This window comes from Oenanthe melanoleuca, chromosome 2 (assembly GCF_029582105.1).
Source record: "Oenanthe melanoleuca isolate GR-GAL-2019-014 chromosome 2, OMel1.0, whole genome shotgun sequence".
Classification (NCBI taxonomy): Eukaryota; Metazoa; Chordata; class Aves; order Passeriformes; family Muscicapidae; genus Oenanthe; species Oenanthe melanoleuca.
In genome coordinates, this window is record NC_079335.1 from 89,334,254 (window position 1) to 89,354,018 (window position 19,765).

Consider the following 19,765-nt stretch of genomic DNA (forward strand, 5'->3'; position numbering starts at 1 on the left):
TCATAAGGTAAATTAAAATATCTCAAATTTACCAGAAGGAATAAAATTCAGTGATACTTGTAAAATATATGAGTTTGAAGTGTATTGCATAGCTAATATATGGGAGGTAAGAGGGAGGAAATTGCAATGAACATGATTTAATTGAAAATGTATTCTTCAAATTATTTTCAGATAGGTTGACAGATGTTCTTATGAAGATCCTATGCTGTTTTTTGAAAATGTGTGTAATTTTCCATAAATCAGAATCTCTACATAAAATGTAAAATAGTCTAAATCATAATAATTTGTGTTGCTATAATCCTGGAGACAGTATTACTTTAATGTTTGCAATCATTTTCTAGTATTAATGATCAGTAAAGCTGTGTTTTATACATTTATACATTTTGCTCTTTTAGACAATAAACACATTGCATGGAGTCATGGAACCACGCTCTATTTTATTTTTTTTTTTTTAAGAATCTTGTGTAAAAAAAGGTATACAAATTATGAATTATGAATCTATAGTTCTGTTGTTAATTGGAGCTGGAAAAAAAGCCCACTGTCCTGTAACATTGATGTGAACTGCTGAATAACACACTGTGCACTGAATGATATTTTCCATTTATGAATCAAAAATTATTAGAAAGTTATTTCTTAAAGTAAGCTGAATATATGTGTGGGTCAGTAGTTGAAGTAGAACACTGAGTCTATTTTAACACAGTTATTCAGGTAGGTTAGGTCAAAAAGGCTAGCTACTCCCCAAATTATTTCATATGCTTCATTATAGATGGATCAGAAAGACAGGAATAATGCCAGTAGAGGTGAGTTAGTGATAGGAAGCAGAGAACTTGCCAGGCCTGTATTGTCATTTCTGTTCTTTCAGACCTTACAGGGCATGGATGCAAGTGCAGAATGAGCACAAGATACGATTTTATCAAGAAATCTGGCTGGGGCACAATGTTTTTTTTTCAGGATCGTTTCTAAGAGAGTGATGTATTGAATAACTGAGATCAAAGAGAATGGTTCAGTGGTTTCTGATCACTTTTTTAAAAGCTGTTTTGCAGACCAAAAAGCAATCTGCAAACTTTGATAACATGGTGGTTCCAGTGGTTTGGCTCATATCTCTGTTGTGGTTACAGGTACACAGATTTCAGCCTTTATGGATTGAATCTCCAAGCAAGGCTTTTAAATCTACCTTGGTTGGAGTAGTTGCTATCTGCCTCTCTGGTGTATTGCCAAGTAATTCTGTGGAGATTAAAGTTAGCCCAGTGGGTGTCTTTGGGTAGGGTGCTACCTGCTTCATTCTAATTTATTGGAATTCTGAGTTTGGAGCTACCCAAGGCCTTTGTAGTTTTGAGATCTCAGCTGTAACATAAGGGCAAAGAAAGACACAGCTTTTTTACTGATCAGAAAATGGATGCTACTGAAGTCAGAGAATGACATAGCACAAAACATGTTAGAAAGTGCTGTTTGAGAAAAGAAAAATCCAATCTCATGGTTTTGTGGGTGTTCTTCTGGAGCCTCTGTGCTTTCAGTTATACTGGAGAGGAAAACTGGGAAAATACTTGCAAAGCTGCTTCATTTTTCTCCCAAAGTATATCAGAGTTGAAGTTAGTTTTTTCCTTGACTCACTATGTTTAATATGACTTTAAATTCATTAGATACTACTGAGGATAATGTGGTTTTCCAGACTTATTTGAAAGAAAAACTCAATATTGCTGTTGGTTGTTAGCATGCTCAAGGATGGGGGTTGGATGCTTTATAAACTCTAAATTAAATAAGGTTTCTGTGGCAAAATAAAATGTTTTTTTAATTCTGATCAGCAGTATGTAAAAGAGAAATGGGGGAGATGATTGGTAAGTGAGGGAACAGAACTGAAATAAATACATTAATCTGATTGCCTTGACACATGTTATTATTCACTGTACTCATGAAGGAAGAGTATTTGAACAGAAACAGATACATGTTCTTGTTACTGAAGGCAGCCTTGTATATTGGAATGATTTTAAATCATGGGAGCAAGAAAACAAAGGCAAGAGGACTTTGCTGGTGATATGTTGGTGCTGAGACTTTCAGTGGAACTGCTGGAATCTGCAAATCTGACACAGTACTAAGCTGGAATTATTAAGAACTTAAGAAGGTGAAAATGGGCTTTATAAAACTGAAAGTGAGTCTAAAGGAAAGCAGTAATACCTTCATACTGGGAGTAATTTTGTCCCTTTTATTCCTAGATGAAAATCTGATTTAAGTAGCTTCTAAATAATCTATAATATAAACACCTCAGTGATATTGTAGTTCTCCTTCTCAATAAACATTGCAGACCTATGACACCATGCTTGAAAAGAAAACAAACAAGTTTTGGGCTACATTAAAATCATCTGAAAGACAGGTAATTATCACCTGAATATGAAAAGAGCATCACAAGATAAGTGCAATCTACATGTGTGAGCCTACAATGTTTAGTATTTGTTATAACTATTCCCTTTGTAAAATTATTTTTCTAAAGTATATTCTGATTACATAAATTTATTATTATACCCCTACTTTTACCCTATTTTCACACCATTTTTTGGGGAAAAAAAATTCTAGGGTAGTCAGCACAAAATTCTACACTAGTTTACTTGTGACAAAAATATTTTAAATGGTTTTAGATTCCTTCTGTACTACAGGGTTCGTTGGGTATTTTTGTTTTTTTGGTTGATTTTTCACATTCTGTTGTTCTTTAAGTGATATTTCATGATTAAAAGTAGAATAATAATCCAAAGTATTGTCGTATAAAATTTTTATTATTATTCAAAATCATTGAGAAAAAGAGTAAAAGCACCAAGGCCACTAACTCACCTTTATTGGTGTATAGTTCCAGACTGTTGTCAAAAGAACCTTTATTGTTACCATACCTTAAGCATATAATATGCATATTGGATGACCAGTATCCCTTTAATAAATCCCAGTAATCAAAAATCTGAGGGCCAGCAAAATGAGAGAAAGGAAATAAACAGAGCAAAGTGTGTGTTAAGTTGCATTGTGTATCTGCTTGCAGGATGGGGGAAGTAATGAAATTGTGGTAATGTGTTGTTTCCTCTCTAGTAACATTGTCTGTGTGTTCTGTCCTAAGAAATGTCATTAGTTAATGTTGGTTTCTGGTTCTTATTTTTATAAATATCTTGGACACTACGTGTCTTTTCAGAAGAAGTTAATTACTTATGTGTATTTTAGTAACAGGCTTGAAATAACTCAGAAAAAAACATTGCTTTGTTTAGGGAAACCTTTCCATTCTGGCATACTTATCTATACAAGCATATATGGCTTTACAGTATTTAAGTCAGTTCTGCAGCAGCATTTTACTTCATTTTAAATCAGATGTTCACATACTTTCCCTGCTAAAGATATAAAAAGTGTTTCCTTTTTATCTCCTATATAATGTGGTCTTTTAGCAACTTTTTAAAACAGAAAACTGAAAATTTGTTTTTACAGTCACATGCATATATTTTTAGTGGCTTACATCAGTATAGGATCTGAATTTCTCTCTTCATCTATCTCATCTCCCTGACCTTGTTTATTTAAGTACTACAAACTAAGGACTATCTATAACTGTATGGCAAGCCTGATAGAAGTACAGGAATAAACTGTGAGTTTGATGTTGCTATCTGACTCCTGGAATGCTGTTGAATGCTAATTTGGAAAGAAAATAGAATATTTTTCAGAAAGAATTAGAATATATCTTCTATAGGTCTGTGAGCATGTTTGAAAGCAAAAGTGCTGCTGCATGTGGAACAATATGATAAGATAGTACATTTGCCTAAGTTCAGAGAGGATTTTTGCGTGGCTTTTTATGATGTGATTTTGGCAGTGTTATTGGTACAGAAAAAAGGACCGGAGAATTAAAACATTGAAAAGAAAGAGCAGGGAAAGAAAACTTTTTATATTGATCAAAAGGTATTTGAAAGCAATGTTGGACTAAGCTGAGGGAACATAAATAGGGGTATGAAGATATGTTAAGGGAAGAAATTCTGAGTAGATATGTGTAAATAGGTAGTTTTGGGACTGAAACAGACCCCTGGAGGAGATAAAGGACAAGGAGCTTTTGTACTCCTTTTTTTCCACTGTAACTTACACATATGTAGAGACCTGCTTTACCTTCTGCTCTGTACTGCATAGAGGTGAGCTTTGAACCATGCTGCTTCTTTATTTTAAAAACTTATTATTCATACCAGGTGACTCATGCCAGCTGTAGGAGTTGAAGTGACTACCATTGGAGCAGCATGAATTCCTTGTCCTGTGTCTGTGTTTTGAAATACCACATATTTCTGGTTTTTAGAGATCTGAGTTAAACTGCACTTTTTGTTGTAGAAAGACAGAAATTATCACTAAGTAACCTTAACTCTGTGCTTATGACACTTTTATGTCTGTATATTCAGATTCTGTTCAAAACAGTCAAATGCTGTTTAGATTTAGCTCAACTAAGCATATGGGACATCCTGGGAATTTTGGAGCATTTCTTCATCTGCATCTTGAGAAGTTTCATTTCACATTTTTCTCTGTTAAGAATTTCCAGGATTTCCCCAGTCGGGAGAGTTTTGGGTTTGTAAAAAAAAAAAAAAATAAAGCTTTTGTGGAAAGGTAGAAAAGCATCCATAATTTTCTATAATAACAAAAAGTTATGAGATGAGCAAACATCGAGTTTGACATAATAAAACTTTGAACCGATTTGTGACTCATCCCTGCATTAAAGACAAAGGGTGTTTTTCTCCTCACCCTGCTCACCTCCATAGGATACAGCTGAGAAATTCTATTTAACTTCAGCTGAAATCACTGAAAGCTCTTTGACTACATTCAGTAGGAGCTGGATCAAGCAGGTTTTATCTTTGAAGTATTCTCTGAATAGAAGAAATTTTTTTTCCATTGCTTTGGCATTAAATGACATATTACCTATTAGTTTTTCACAATCAAGGCAATGAGAGTATTAGCATCAAAAGAAATCAACAAATAGTAAATAATTCTTCTTCAAACTGACTTCCTTTACACCTAATCTCCTATAAGGTAGTATGGCATGCACTTGCTAGAATAGTAGACAAGTCTTTGCAAGATTGCTGCCTGATCTCTTAGTTTTGTTATCTGTATTCTAAAATACTATTCATGATACATTGTGCAAAAATTAAACCTCATCTGAATTGTTTACACATTTCACTGATGTTCCACAGATTAGTGTTTATTATTTATTAAGGATATTTTCCTTAATATTGTTAATATATATGTTAATTACTTCCTGTAATATTTAATGCCCTTAATCTGCATACAGTGCTCTTCATACCTACAGTTTCATTAGCAAAGCAGGGAGAGAATGTGTTTGTACCTGCATACAGCTTTTTAATCAGTAGCTTCTCTCTTTCTCCTGTAACTTTTCTAATATGGCTTATTTATTAATATTCCTTTACAGAAAAAACAGAGAACAAAGGATCTGTCCCAGCTGTTTCATTCATACAATCCATATGATCATAAGGTAAGAAAAAAATAAGCTATGTTTGTTGTTAAGAAAAATTCCAAACATTTGTGGTAACTATATTTCTTGTGTAATGCAAAATTGAGAAGAAATGATAAAATTGAAAGCACTGATCATGTTACTTAAATTCTGCTGTCACATAAATGTTTCTCTGTTGCTTTAAGCCAATCTTGAAAAGGTACATTTTCTGATTTGTGAAACCAATGACTGCATAACCTCAGAGAAGTATAATTTATAGACTGGCACTAGATCCTATCAAGTGACCACATGTGGTATTGGATTCCCCTCTTTTTTTCCTCTCTGTTTAGGAACTGTGTTACCCTGGAGTATGTTGCTTAGCCTGTTGTGTCAATTAGGCCCTGAGATGCATGATACTAATGAATTATCTATTGATGACAAAAGCAGCATTGGAAGAGGCTCCTGTGTGAATAGCATGGTGGTTGTCTGGGGAAAGAAGTAGAAACACACATTATCATTATAACTTGGTCCTTGTTTGTAACATCTGGGAAGAAAAAGAAAGTCCTTTCTCATTGCAATGTGAAGTAAAAAAAAATAAAGTTGTTACAAGAAGACTTTGGAGAACCAAGAGACAGAGATCACAGTATTTCTGTGCTATAGCTGTGTCATGGGGTTCTTCTAGATGTTGTACAAAAGGGAGCATTAAGTAGCAGACTGAAGGGAAGTAGGTTTTTTAATATTCTCATGGAATTCCTCCTATCTTTGATGCCTCTGTGGGCATATTCTTTTAACAAGTGCACAAAATCCTTTAAAAATTTGTCAGCAATATGAGGTGCCTGTCTTTGCTGCTTCTGTTTTGAGAAGTGTGAGTGATTTTGCAAGTATCCATTAGAACAAAGAAAGATTTGAAACATTTCTGTTGTTGTTTAGACATTTCAAAGGAAAGTTCTGAACTCTACCTCTTCTTTTCCTGGCTGTTTACCAAATACATTGTAAAAATCAGCTAGGTTTTATATTTGGGAGAAGGTGGCAGAAGTATGTGTGTGTATTTATCTCTTTGTATGAACACATGCACATATATGCAATATATGTGTAACTACACATATATCAATGAGAAATACAGTGTGTAAATTAATAGATTAAATTTATCAGGCAGACTGTTGCTGTGAAAGTTCTGTAGTTACCAACTACTTGAAAATTTAGTTTAAAAAACCATTGTAAACCAGCAGTTACATTCTATAACTTTGATAATTGTACATAATTTCAAGTTAAATTCATCTCTGCTTAGTGGTTTTTTATAGTTTCACATTATTTACAAAGATTGGTAAAGCTGATATTAATGGCCTGTGAAAATGGCATTAATGGGAAACATGAAGAATAAAGAAAACTAGCCTGATAAGATTTTGAATGGGATTGTTGCTTTTTTGAACTGAAGAATTTTAAGGTAAATGTAAGTCAATTAAGATCTAATAAGGAGATGCAACTGGTGGACAAGAAACTTTGATATTCCTCTCCATGTCTTAATTCTCCTTTACAAAACACTTTTTATTCATAGTACAAGGAAATTCCATTATTCTTTTATTAGCACTTTTAATGGAACTTGGCCATTTGTAACTCCTGCTGTCTTCCTGCTCATATCCTTTGTGGCATTATATCAAAGTATTCTCAAATGATTTTGGCTGCAGTTGTGAGAACTTCTGCACTCTTTACAAATTAGTCATCAGGCAATGTGGAGTTGAATATAAATGCTTAAATATATTTGCTTTTGATCTTTGTTTTAGGACCTTTAATATATTATTAAAAGTTTGATGGGTGATTTTTTGTACCTCCACTCCTTTGTTGCTTCCAAGCACATTCTGTGTACATATATATATATATATATATATATATATCTGAGAGTACAAGTGCAAGGGAAAGGACAAATGAAAGGTTTTTTTCAAGTTATGGCCTTTCCTTATTTTCTATTTGACAGTGAAGGTTTTCCTTCTCCTAAACTACTTTTTATTTGTAGGCTGCAACCTCATGCAGAATTCTTGCTCTGTGCTTTTAATTTCCACCTCAGCTTCCAATTCCTCAAGTGTTTCAGTCTAGGGCAGGGCATTTAATTTTTGTATTCAATCTAACATTAGTTGGGAATATAGTTATTTCTAGTGGAGGTGTGCATTAGCTTTGCTCTAGTTCTGTTTTGTGTGATTTATGTGGCCAAAGGATTTGAGGGCAGGACAGGGGCATATGTTGTTTGCTATTTTCATTTTCAATCATTTTCAGTAAGTGTAAAATGGAGATTTCATGATGGCTTTGTGAAAGCATTGGTGATGCAGGATCATGGCATGAGTGATTGGAATTAGTGGCTTCCAGGATTGTTGCTTTTTGTTGATTACAAGATTTTTCTCTGAGAACCTTTCTAAAATAGAAGTAAAACTTAAGGCTAAGTTGGTGCTTAGTTGTAGTAGTTAAAACAAATGTGAAAATCTCATGAACTACCATGGCTGAAACAGGACTTCATCTTTTCATGATGGGATAGCTCACAGAAAGGAGAAAAATCAATCAGAAAATCAGAAAGTGTTCATCCTTCCATGCTTGTGTTGCACTCACTAAATCAGAAAGTGATATTTTGATGAAGTAGATGTACTGACCTTACTAACCTTGTTACTATTTTTGCATGGTCAGAATGCCAATAGCTCTTAGAAACAGTAACTGTTCTCCTGAAAATGTTACCTCAATGTGTATTTGCCCATCTAGTGTAACTTAGAGCATCCTGAAAGATATTTTAATATTTGTGGTCCTTCATTCCCAGATGAAAACTCAGCACTTTTATATACAGTTAATCTTTTTCTCAGACCATCAGAAAAAGATGATAAAATTGGCATCCTCATAAAGCTGTACCAACAACAGCTTTAGTGTTTTAAAATGTAAAAGAAGATAATTGAGGTGCTATATTCTGGCCAGTTTTCTATGAGCTCATTTAATGAAAGATAATTTTTGCTTGCCAGTAATTTCTGCTGAATGTTTTTTGTGTGTACCCTGTGAGGTTTCACTTTCCACACAGTAAGAATTTTATTCTGACTACAGTAGATGTTTAGCTCAGAAATAATGGAATTGAAGCTCTCTCCCAAATGACCCTTGCTCTTTAAAATTTGCAACCCAGGTTTTTTTTAAAAGCTGTTAAAGTAGTCATTGTAATAGTTTACCTGGTCAAAACAACAGGTATTATAAACTTAATAGGAGTTTCAGGCTCCAGTATGCACCTAATGACCAAATTCAGAAGTGCAGAGCCCTAGTTCCTTTTCTTCTTTTGTCAGATGAGTTTAAGTATTCAGTCTAGCCCTGGAGTGGTGTTTAAAACCATGATCCCCAATTTTTGCTCTGCAAAAGAAAGTTTTTACATATTGTAAGCACAGTATATCAGAACTAGTGCACATTTTGCTGCTTTGCCTCCTTGGGAGGAGAGCCAGGCTACCTTAGGGCATGTCCATACACACCTCTGGCAGCAGGGGCTGTTACAGTGAGAAATCCCCTGAGAGCTCTGCTTAAAACTCAGCTCCCTGTTTGTTTCTGCCTTTTGCAACCTGAATCTCTTGCTGTACAACAGGGCATGATCTATGAAAAAATAAGGTCATGTCTTACAGCTTTAGAGTTTTATTTCAGTGTGTGCTGTGTCCAGCCCAGTAAGAAATAATGTCAACATTCATGTGATTTGAAAAGAGTTTTTTGAGAGATTTTCTCCCAAACTGAAGGTCTGCTCAGGATTAAAAAAAAATTAGTTGCTATTTGAAAATGTGCTGTGATTGATGCACTTCTGCTAAAATAATTGTAAAAACTTCAAGTCTTATGCTTCTAATATTCTTTATTAATGTGTTCTGGAAATGTTAATTCACTCAAAAGACTAAAACCCCCTAGACAGTGCCTGTATGTTTAGCAAGTTATATGGACCATATTGTATTGTGATACACAATTAAGTGACCAAAAAAAAAAAAATTGTGGCATTTTTGGGGTTTTTTTTTGTCAGCTCTTAGCCTCATAAGCAATTTTGGTAAGCAGGGAGTTATGTCCTGTTGTCTTTGATAAAGGTAGATACGTGCATAACTCACTCAAGGAACATTAATAACAAGATTATTTAAGGCTATTCTTAAGGTACTAATGGCTGCTGCCACTTAGAGACCTATGATGTTTTCAAGCAATTATTTCAATACAGACCCTATTTTCAGTGGAAAATAAATAACCTAGAGTCAGTTTCCATAAACTGAGGCTTATTCTGCCGAATTCTTTAGCTCTCCTGGACAGTTGACACTTCGTGTCAGAAATTTTTCAAAAATTAGGCTACCACACATGGAAAGAAGCTGTAAGTAATGAAGGGGTGAAACTATTTTCCCAGTGAAACAGACAGGGGCCACTATGAAACAGGGGGGATGTCTTTTGGCACTGCCTTAGGACACATATCTATATGCTCTAAGTGGTTTTCATTTACAATAACAGAACATATTAATCATAGCAATGCCCAAGGCTATGGCATTGTCTAGGGATCATCATGGGCACCTGTGTGAAACATAAAGTATTGAAAAGCAAGTGTCAAGTGCCAGGTGAAGGGTGAGGGTTTGGAGTCAGCTGGCTTCTGATAAAAAAAAAAACCAACCTGTTAAGTCCTGCATTCTTTCCACCTCTGTGCTGTTCTGGTGGCCCCTGGGAACAATTGGCTGTGACAAGGGAATGGAGGGTGTGGTGGTGGCACTGAGAACCAGCAAAACTGTCTTCACCAGGATGAGGACTCTCTAGTTCAACAGCAGAAGCAGGGAGAGATGGGAATTCAATCATTTAAGCTGGCACCAGTTTTCCTACTGATAAGCTGTTTGCTTTCATTTTTCTCCCATGTATAGGAACTCCTTCACAAAAAAGCCAATTTGAACAAAAGAAATTCTGATGTCTATTGAAAGAAACCACTAAAATGCCTGATGTTGGCTAGCTTTCTAATGGCAGATATCACCACACTACTCTTGTTAATTAGGTCCTAAAATTATATTTTTTTCAAGATGTGTCTGCACTGTGAGACAGTGTGGTTCATAAGAGGACATGTAAATTGGACACTTGCAGAGTTGGAAGTGTTGCCATGAGAGTAGCTGGTGAAGGACTAAAATGTAGTTGCAGCACTAAACATGTGGCAGGTGAGATTAAAATCTTTCTGTGTTCATAGTTCCACATCACTCAGACTTTGACATCTTATGTGTTTACTGCTGTTATCTTTAAAAACTACTGGCATTAGGAAGTGGTTTGTTTCACATGTGAGGCATGGCAGCTAGCATGTTTAAGCAAAGAAGTTTGGATAATTTTTGGAGGCTGGAAATGGGAAATTACAGAACTGCTGAAAACCACAAGCAATTCTTATTGTTTTTCATAAGGAAAATAATGTTTCTCAGATATTAACTGTTTTGTAAGAGGTGTGATGGAAGTACTATGCATGTGTTTTACTCTTAGCTGGTTTTAGGTTTTACTTTTGAGCCAGAAAAAAAGAAAGCAGTATTGAGGTACCCTGTCAGCCTTCAGATTTTCTTTTGTAATTACTTGGGTATATGATGCTGGAAAATAACAAAAATCCTTTTAACCCACTTTCCATTTATTCCAGGAACATCATTGTACTAAATTGTAAGGCAACTGTGAGGTTGCAATGTCTGTGATATAAGCCATGATCTGAATTTTCTAAAGGAGGTGCTCTGAATTGTTGTTTTGTAAGATGAAAAGGTTTTTTAGGTTAGTGCTGAAAAGGGCCAGAGCCTTTTGCTATCTCCTGCCTTGAAATAGATTTTGGATTTAATTTAATATCTCAGATGTCAGATATGACCGCTTTTTATGGAAATACTCTTATTGTAACCTACATCCATTCTTCTCTGTTCCCTTCTCTCATGTTCAGAGCTGCTTTTTGGAGGATGTTACATAAAGCTGTTTTGTGCTCTTGATATGATGTGAGGCTTCAAAGAAGACTACTGAAAGAGAAAAGCAATTTCTATTTGGAAGAGCCGTGCAGTGGCCTCGTGCTAATGGCACACTTGAACATTACTTGATGATAGTGAAGAAAATCTAATTGCCTCAGAAGCTCCTGCTTATTCTTGACTTAACTCTAAGCTAAATTGAAGTTTGTGCCATCTGTAGCACAGAGTGAGCTAATACAGAGATAGTTTAGAAAGGGCTGTTCATACACCAGGAATTGTTTCGGGGTTTGTAGAGACTAGGCAAAGAAACAAGGCAAGCACTGCAACAAAAGGCCTTACTTCTCCATTGTATATGCTGTAGAAAAATACATATTTTCTCTCTCTTAATTCTGTGGCCGAAGAGTTGCAATTAAGAATGGCAGTCTTATTTAAAGTGCATATTGCATCCAGAAAATAAAAAAACAACCCAATTCCTGAATTTGTTGCTCTAAAACCAGTGCTTTGTTTGTTGGTTTTGTTTTAGACAAAGCCTAGAATATATACAGACAAATATATATATGATTAGTATATATAATTAATATTTTGGCTAAAACCATATTTAATGCGAGTAACTTTTGCTGTAATTAGACATTTAAAGCATCAAACCTTGTCTGATGCTAACTGAATTGTTTGGAATTCTTACCTCTATTCCAGAAGGGAGGCTTTTCCTGTTTTAAGATAGAGAGGTATTTTTCATATCTTTTTAAAATGACCTTTCAAAAAATTGTTGACAATAGTCTGTTAAATCATGTTTGCACCTATGCACGAAGATGTATGTGTTCTGTATGTTGATGCATGTGCTTAGATATTGAACAAGGTTTCCCAGGTACTAATGTATTATTGAAATATCTTCATTAGTGATCTTGAGAACAGTTTCAGTAAATGAACTCATGAAATTCGCATATATCCCTCACCCCATGTAAAAACACATATACACATTTTCAGTTAAGCAGTTGTGAAAATAGTGGTTATTTATTTCACAGTTTTTCTCCTTGGTACAGCATGCAAATGCTACTCACTATAGTAGGTTGCCTGAAAAAAAGATATTCTACCTCCTAAAAGATATTGAAATGTAAAATAAGAGACAAGTTTTACAGTGACATTAAATATGTGCCATATGAGCTCAAGTGAAGCAAATTCTTTGATGCACATTAATCCTCTTGTTATTTTCTGGAGAAAGACATTACCTTTTGATGCATGTCTTGTATCATTTATGTACCTTGTCCATCATTGATTGATCTGATACTGAGACAAAATATACAAAAAAGATAGATGTTTTAGGATTTTTCAAACTAGTTGCTGGGAAACCTTGACATCACAAAAAATAAACAGGCTTGACCCTGTTACAGTTTTTTAAAGCTCCCTTCAATCTTGTGTTAGTGTGAAAATCACATCAAAGTGTGATAGAGTGTGTAACTAGCATGGGCATTTCAAGTTCAGGGTATCTTTCTTTGTCTATTCCTTAACACCACATTTGACCTCCATCTCTCTGGCTTTGCAGTTTGTAGTGGATTGGATTTCCTAGTTATCTCCCACCTTTTCCCATTTCCAGCCCCTCCCTATTTCTTTATTCTATTGCCATTTCTCCCCTCAAAAACTAAAAGGGTTTTTTTCTTTATGTAGTCTACCATCTTTCTTTCTATTTCTTTCTAATTATTCTTTCTGTTATATCTTCTTCAGGTATTAATATTGCATTCTCACTCTATTTTGTTCACCTGCCCTTCTGTTTTTCTTGATTTTTTTTTTCCTCTTTATGGAGCCCCTAAGTATTAAGCTGTACTTTGTCATGGCATTAAAGTGGCTGTGGGAGGGGAAGGCATCAGTGCATCAGGTGTAGCAGTGCATGAGCTCAGTGTTGTGGAAACCCATCCTCAGAGGCAGTGTAAAGTTCCCCATTATTTAGACTTTGCTGTTGATGTAAGTATTCATATGACCAAGCTCTTGGACTTACCTGCTTTTAACTAATCACTTAGCAAGAGACCCAAGTTTTGGGAACTTCCCTAACAGATTTGATAACTGTCTTTATGTTCTGATCCCCATCTTCTCACTGGAAAACTGTGTACTGTAATTAATTTGATATCATATTTAAAATTCTAGGTGTTAATCAAGTAGGCATCAGTACTTTTATTACTGGAATATTTTAAGTAGTCATCTGGTACCCCAAATCTTGGGTAAGATTTTTACTTTCTTCCATGGTATGAGGATATTCCATTTCTTTTTTCTTCTTCATTATTCGTTTAAAATTGTGTTATATTGATCCTTTGACGTAAAGTTGTGAAGGAGGTGTGGATTTTTTGGCTTTTTGTCTGATAATAAGATATAATCTTCTGCACAGATTTGCATATATGCACATACACACGTAAACCCCACAATTAACAAAACCTTTGATTTGAGATTGATTCCAAGTATCATCCAGAAACAATCTGTTATATTTTGCATAAGTCATGCAATGATAGGATCACATTTTTCCCCCATTTGGAAAAAGTCAGCACTGGCTACTTATTCTCTCTTCTGCTGTCATTTAAACTCTTGGAACTAGAAATGCTCCATTAGTTTTTATTTTGTTATAATTTCCTCTCTGCACTACATTCCACTTAAAAGCATGAAGAGAAATTAGTTATCATACAATTGAAAAGACAAATTTCAGTAAAGTGGCCATGTGAAACAACAGATATAATTTGGGCATTAGATTGCTCTACACAGGAAACTAATTCTCCTGCTGTCTCTCCATGCAGGGCAGTTTGGCCACTGTCAGTGTGAGCTCAAGAGCTCTGCCTTGAAGGGCAGCTGGAGGAGGAGTCTCAGAATGTGCCAGCAAACCACATGGATTTTCCATGCATAGTCTTGGTGATTGTCCTAGCTGTGTGTGAAATTTAGGGTTGTCTCAAACATGCTGTCAGTGGTTTTGCACTCAGTGTACCTCTGTTGGAGGGCAACTCTCATGATCTTAGGGGACAGAGAGTGATTATATTTAGATGTAATTAGACAAGCATTCTGTGGCTTCTACCAATTGCTCATTGTTTCTGAGAGTTGTGGGGTGAGTGATGGACAGTTTTCTGATGACACTGTATGCATGTTTACAGCAAAATTAGCAATATTAAGTTAAATGTCCCAGATACTAACATTTACTGCTTCTGTGAATTACAGTAGGCTTCTGAGGCTTTCAAACCTTGGGCAAGCGTGGAAACTGAGTCAGTAGACTTTGAGTTCAGCCTGCAGTGTGGACATGCCATGGAGGTTTGGGTCCCAGTTCAGGGAGAAAGAAGCATCTTAAACAAACAATTTGATTTCAGCTGTACTTGAGCTTTGGTGTATAAGAAGGAAGGACTTGTGCTGTCAGTAGGAAGAGAGGTAGAGACCTGGATTTTATCATAAGTGCACCTTAACAAAGCCTTTTTCATTTCTTTAATTTTTTATGAGATTCCAACATCCAAACAATTATCTTTCCAAGATACTGTAGGTTCTTCATGTGCTTCTAGAAACTACCTCTTTTTGATTTGCATTATGTGATGTATAAGGTGGTTGTGGGTCTAATGATGAATTTAAGGTTTGGTATCTCATGATCATCAGGATAAGAATGAGGAGGGATTTTTATCTCCGTAAAGAAACAAGAGCATTATAGTTTGCTTGTGATATATATGGAATTTTGTAATACTACTGAAAGCAAGTTGAGAAGTTAATCTTGAAAGATGACATTTTAGTTTATATAAATGCTGCTCTAGGTCATGTTTAATTTTTCTTCCACCCATATCTCATGCAATCATGGCAGTCATGCCTAGTCTCCAAGCCTTGTAGAAAAAGAGATGGATATGCAGGTAGCTTATGCAGGTGTTTAAAACAGAATGTGAGATTCATCTTTTACAAAGTATATTTCTATGAAATTTGATATATTTTATATATTCTCTTATGTAAAACGTGTGAGAGAAGTGTTGTGATAAAACACTTCATGCTGCAAATAGAAGCAGTCATGCTAACAAATCCTTTGTTTTATACTGTCTTACTAGTTCCAGGTAAAAACACCTATGTGTTATTACAGCTCCTTGTGTTTGCATCTCCTTTAATGTTGAGAGCATCATTTATGAAGTATGTGTATGGTATGGTGAATTATGCTTCTTCATGCCTTTTATTTTTACAGGCTGATTTTTTAGGGACTAGACCTGCTTGGTACAAAACCTTACAAGATGTAAGCCATCACTGCTTTCCATTACAAACCCCAACCTTGTTTTCTGCATAACATTTGCAGAAAATGTGTAATATAAAGCTAGAAACATGAACCATTTGTAAGTCCTGTGTGGGAACAGATATTAAATACCAGTTCACGTGTCAGACAGACAGTGGCAGCTGCTTTGTTTATGTATGGCACGATCCCATATTAAATCAAATGGCAAGTGCACAGTTTGACAGGTACTGTCATCAGTGCAAACATTATTAAACTCATTAAAGGCATTGCTTTTAATTTTTTATTTAAAGTACATATATTTGGCTTGCAGAGCCTTTCCCAGTCAGAGCCCACAGCAGCAAGTACTAATTCTGCATTTTTTTTTTGCCTAACAAAGCCTGCTGTGTTTGTGGCTGTTCCTTAGGGGCAGTGCCATGATGTTTATGGCTTCCCCTGCACATCGTGCCTTAGGATCTGTGACCAGAAATTCCATTTGAGAGCACATCGCTCGGGATAGCACACAGTGGTCTTTTCATTTTGATTGATGGCTCTGGTTTTGCACCATCTGGCTTCTGATAGGCTGCATTAATCATATTCTGAATGATGAAAATTTAGACAGGATTTTTTTAATGATGTATGTTGAAAAGTGCATGATAGTATGTGTTTGTGTATTTAATTCCTATAAGTTCCAGTCATACGAAAGAGTGCAACAAGCTTCTCAAGCAGGTTGAGTTACATAGGTCTCTAAATAAATCTCTACTTAGGAATGTCTATATTTTGATTTTACTCCTAGTTTTAACTTGATTTTATTTTGCTTTCTATCATCTGTTTATAGGCACTGCCTTATTGGGGCAGGGGGGTGTTTACTATTGTGTTTGGTTAAGAACAATGGACTTTTCTAAAGCATTTGAATTGCATCTCAAGTGTTTCAAGTAAATCTTAAAATATTTTTCTGCTGCTTTTTTGATACGCTGCAGCTCATTGTTTCTTTATAAGCATAGCATGAGAGCCAAGAATCAAAGAATATTCTGAGTTGAAAGGGACCTCCAGGGACCACAGAATTCAACTCTTAAGTGAGTGGCCTGTACAGAACCTGCACCCTTGGTGTTATTAACACCATGCTCTGGAACAGAATATCATCAGGTTTTAAATTCCTTATGTGTAGAACATATTAAAATTGTCATATTTAAATTCACATCCTAAGGGAAAAAATAGTAACCTGAATTATAGAGGCAATATATAAAAGTCAGTAATTGGCCATATTTGAAAGCTTCTGAGAGAGTTTGACAATAGCTTATTTAGGGTATTGTGTTGGTGGATTAGCAAAATTAAATCTCCCAATATGGAACTAAACAGCCAACTTACCGTTGTTCAGTGTTCCAGATTTTATTTGGTTTTCTAATTTACAAGTAAAGCAATTATCTATATGCCTTCTCATTAAGTTGCTTTCATTGTGTCATAGTTTACAGTTTAACTTATTGGGAAAACTTGGTCTGTGTTATGTACTCTTTGACATTGAAACAATGAGCTAGTTGTTAGCTTCCAGAAGCTGCCTAATCTTCACCCTTTAGAGTTTCAAAGGTCACAGGATGAGAAGCTGCCCTGAATTCCCTTGCACCTATGGATCTAACACCCCATCAAATGGTGGATGGATATCAATGCTATAAGAAATCAAGTGAGTGCAGTTGCTCTATCCCCTAATCCAATATTTGCTGGTCCCTCTGAGGTGTTCCTCTCTTCCTCTCCAGTCAAATGCTGTGGAAGCATCACAGCCACCACCTTTTGATTGAAAGCTATGAATTGAATTATTGTGGGGATTTTGTTTCATGTTTTGAATTTTTAGTCCCATTTTCTCTCACTTTTCCTCCTGGAGTCTCATTCACAGAGCTTGCAGTTACTTTGGTATCATCTTATATATGTATATATATATATATATAAACACACAGACACTTTTCCCTCTGCTTTCCATGTAAAAAAACAATCTTAAGAGAGTGAAGTATGGAAGAATTCTATGTATAGAAGGTGGAGCAACATTCATCCATAACACCAACTAAAGCAAAATTTCCTGTTCTAATTTTATTTCTGCCAGGCCTGATGATGTCTCTCAGTAGAGCAGACAAGGTTTCTTTTGAGATATCTGGCATGAATTCTTTTAATTTAAAATTGTTCTTAGGGTTCAAGCTAATGGCAGGTTAGAATGCTGTTTGATATACTATAGTAAGAAACAGTTTTTGAGGAAGATTTTGGTATTTAATAAAGATGAAAACCTTGCTAAGGTCTAGCACTATGGAGATGCTGAGAGCATCCTGTCTCACAGTTGCTCATTTCCAGTTCTCTGCAAAACTCTGCTTTTTCTGTTGTCTCCCTCTAACGCGTTCATGTATTCTTGTACATTTATTTTAAAAACAAGTTCTGTCTGGTTTTTTACAGTCTCACAGCTTTTTAGAATGCACATATGGGTTTGAGAGAACCATAATTCACCATTAGTCTGTGTTAAATTAAGTATGGATGCTGAAAAATAGGATAAGGAAAGCCTGCTTAATCATTATTATAAAAGCACCATCTTCATTTGCTTTACAAGGAGGATGTTAAAAAAAAAATCTTCATTGTCACACTTCTGACCAAACTGTGCCCAATGTTGAATTACAGTTCTCTGATAAATCAACAACAGACCCTGAGTGATTTTGCTGTGGCATCACAGATACAGAACTCCCACCTTATTTTGCCTGAATCACTGTAATTAAAGTTCACCTCAGAGACATTATGGAAGTTAAGAAGTTAAAGTCTTGCTAACAGGCATAGTCAGTATCTTCTCCTAACCTGTTCATAAAAGCCTGGATCCTCAAGCTCAGAAGAAGCCTTCAGTATGCATACTGCTCATGCATACTGCTTCCTGGTGTTCTCATTACCCAAATTCCAGCTTGGAATAGCAGCATCACTGTACAGGCTTGTGGAAGCTGGAGCCATCCAACCCACTGTTGATAACAAAGGTCTGCAGTGAAAAGGAAAGTTGTTCATAGCAGCATTCTGGAAAGGATCCCCTGAGCTTTGTGGGATATGAGCAAGGTAGAGAATATGAGATGTTCTGCATTACACCTCAAAATATGGAGAGAAAGGTAAAATATATATGACAGTGTCTTCCTGAGAGTGGAAAAAACATTGATTTTTGTCATTCAAACACTGGGATGTAGTGTCAAAGGGTGAGATCAGGGCCTGCAGGATGATTGACAGAAATCCCTGACAAGTGAAACGTTTTTATGGCAGATCTTTTTTCATCTCCTTCCGAGTTTGCATATGCCACCTTAGGAAAGCAGCCCCCAACAACTTGTAATACAGATTACTGGTGTTTTCAGCTTTCAGTAAGCAGCTCAATGTGCAGAAACATTGTATTACCATATTTTCTGAAATGCAAGACCTGCCTTTTCAGCTGAACAGCTCCAGTCAATCTTATCTTAGTCCATATAGGTTTAATGAATTAGCTTCCTGAAGCCAGTGCAGTCAATTAATTCTGTAGAAATAGGCTTTGTGTTGCTGTAGTGATGCTGCCTGTGCTCCTATGGCCACTGTGGTTTTTGTTTCAGTTTCAGTAGGAAGGACGGAGGAATTTGAATTTTGGGTTGTATTTTTGGGTTGAATTTTTGTTATGTTCTTTTTTTGGTTTTATTGTCATTCCCGATGTTGAAAGAAATGTAAGGAGTAAATAAATAGGCTAAAATCTGTTAAGTTTTACCTTCTTCTATATGCACATTCCATTCTTTATAAAGCTTTCCAGTAACAAATCAGCAAATGGGATGACTTTTAATGAAGTCCTTTCCAGGAATATTTAATATACTGATATCTGGTTTTACTCTTGCTCTGGTTTTTAACAATTTTGTAACAGAAGCTAATGTAAATTTATTTTAGGATGTTGGGATTTGGAAAACAGATACCATTGCTACTTATTTTTAAAATTTCTGTATGTTTGTATTTAAAAATTCACAGCATTTTAATGGATTTGGTACAATAATCTGGGAAAATATACATGCAAAGATTTTCTAAATTATTATAAAGGATTCTCACTTCCTTGAAACTACATGCATGGTTTTGGTGCTTTTAAACCAACTCCTTTATAAATACTGTCTTTGAGTAGTTCCTTTCCTTGGGATGTGCATAGTTCTAAGAGGAGGGGAAGCTCAGTATAGGTTGGATTCTGAGGGTATGTAGCATAGG

General features: G+C 35.5%; 1 protein-coding gene across 3 annotated transcripts in view; it reads left to right on the forward strand.

Annotated features, from left to right (window-relative positions):
* Positions 1 to 19,765, forward strand: part of CDKAL1 (CDK5 regulatory subunit associated protein 1 like 1) — a 376,336-nt gene that overhangs the window by 282,222 nt on the left and 74,349 nt on the right. For all 3 annotated transcript variants that reach the window (XM_056482895.1, XM_056482897.1, XM_056482896.1), the window contains one exon: positions 5,417 to 5,479. In XM_056482895.1, the coding sequence (XP_056338870.1) occupies positions 5,417 to 5,479 (63 nt within the window). The remainder of the gene's footprint in view (positions 1 to 5,416; positions 5,480 to 19,765) is intronic.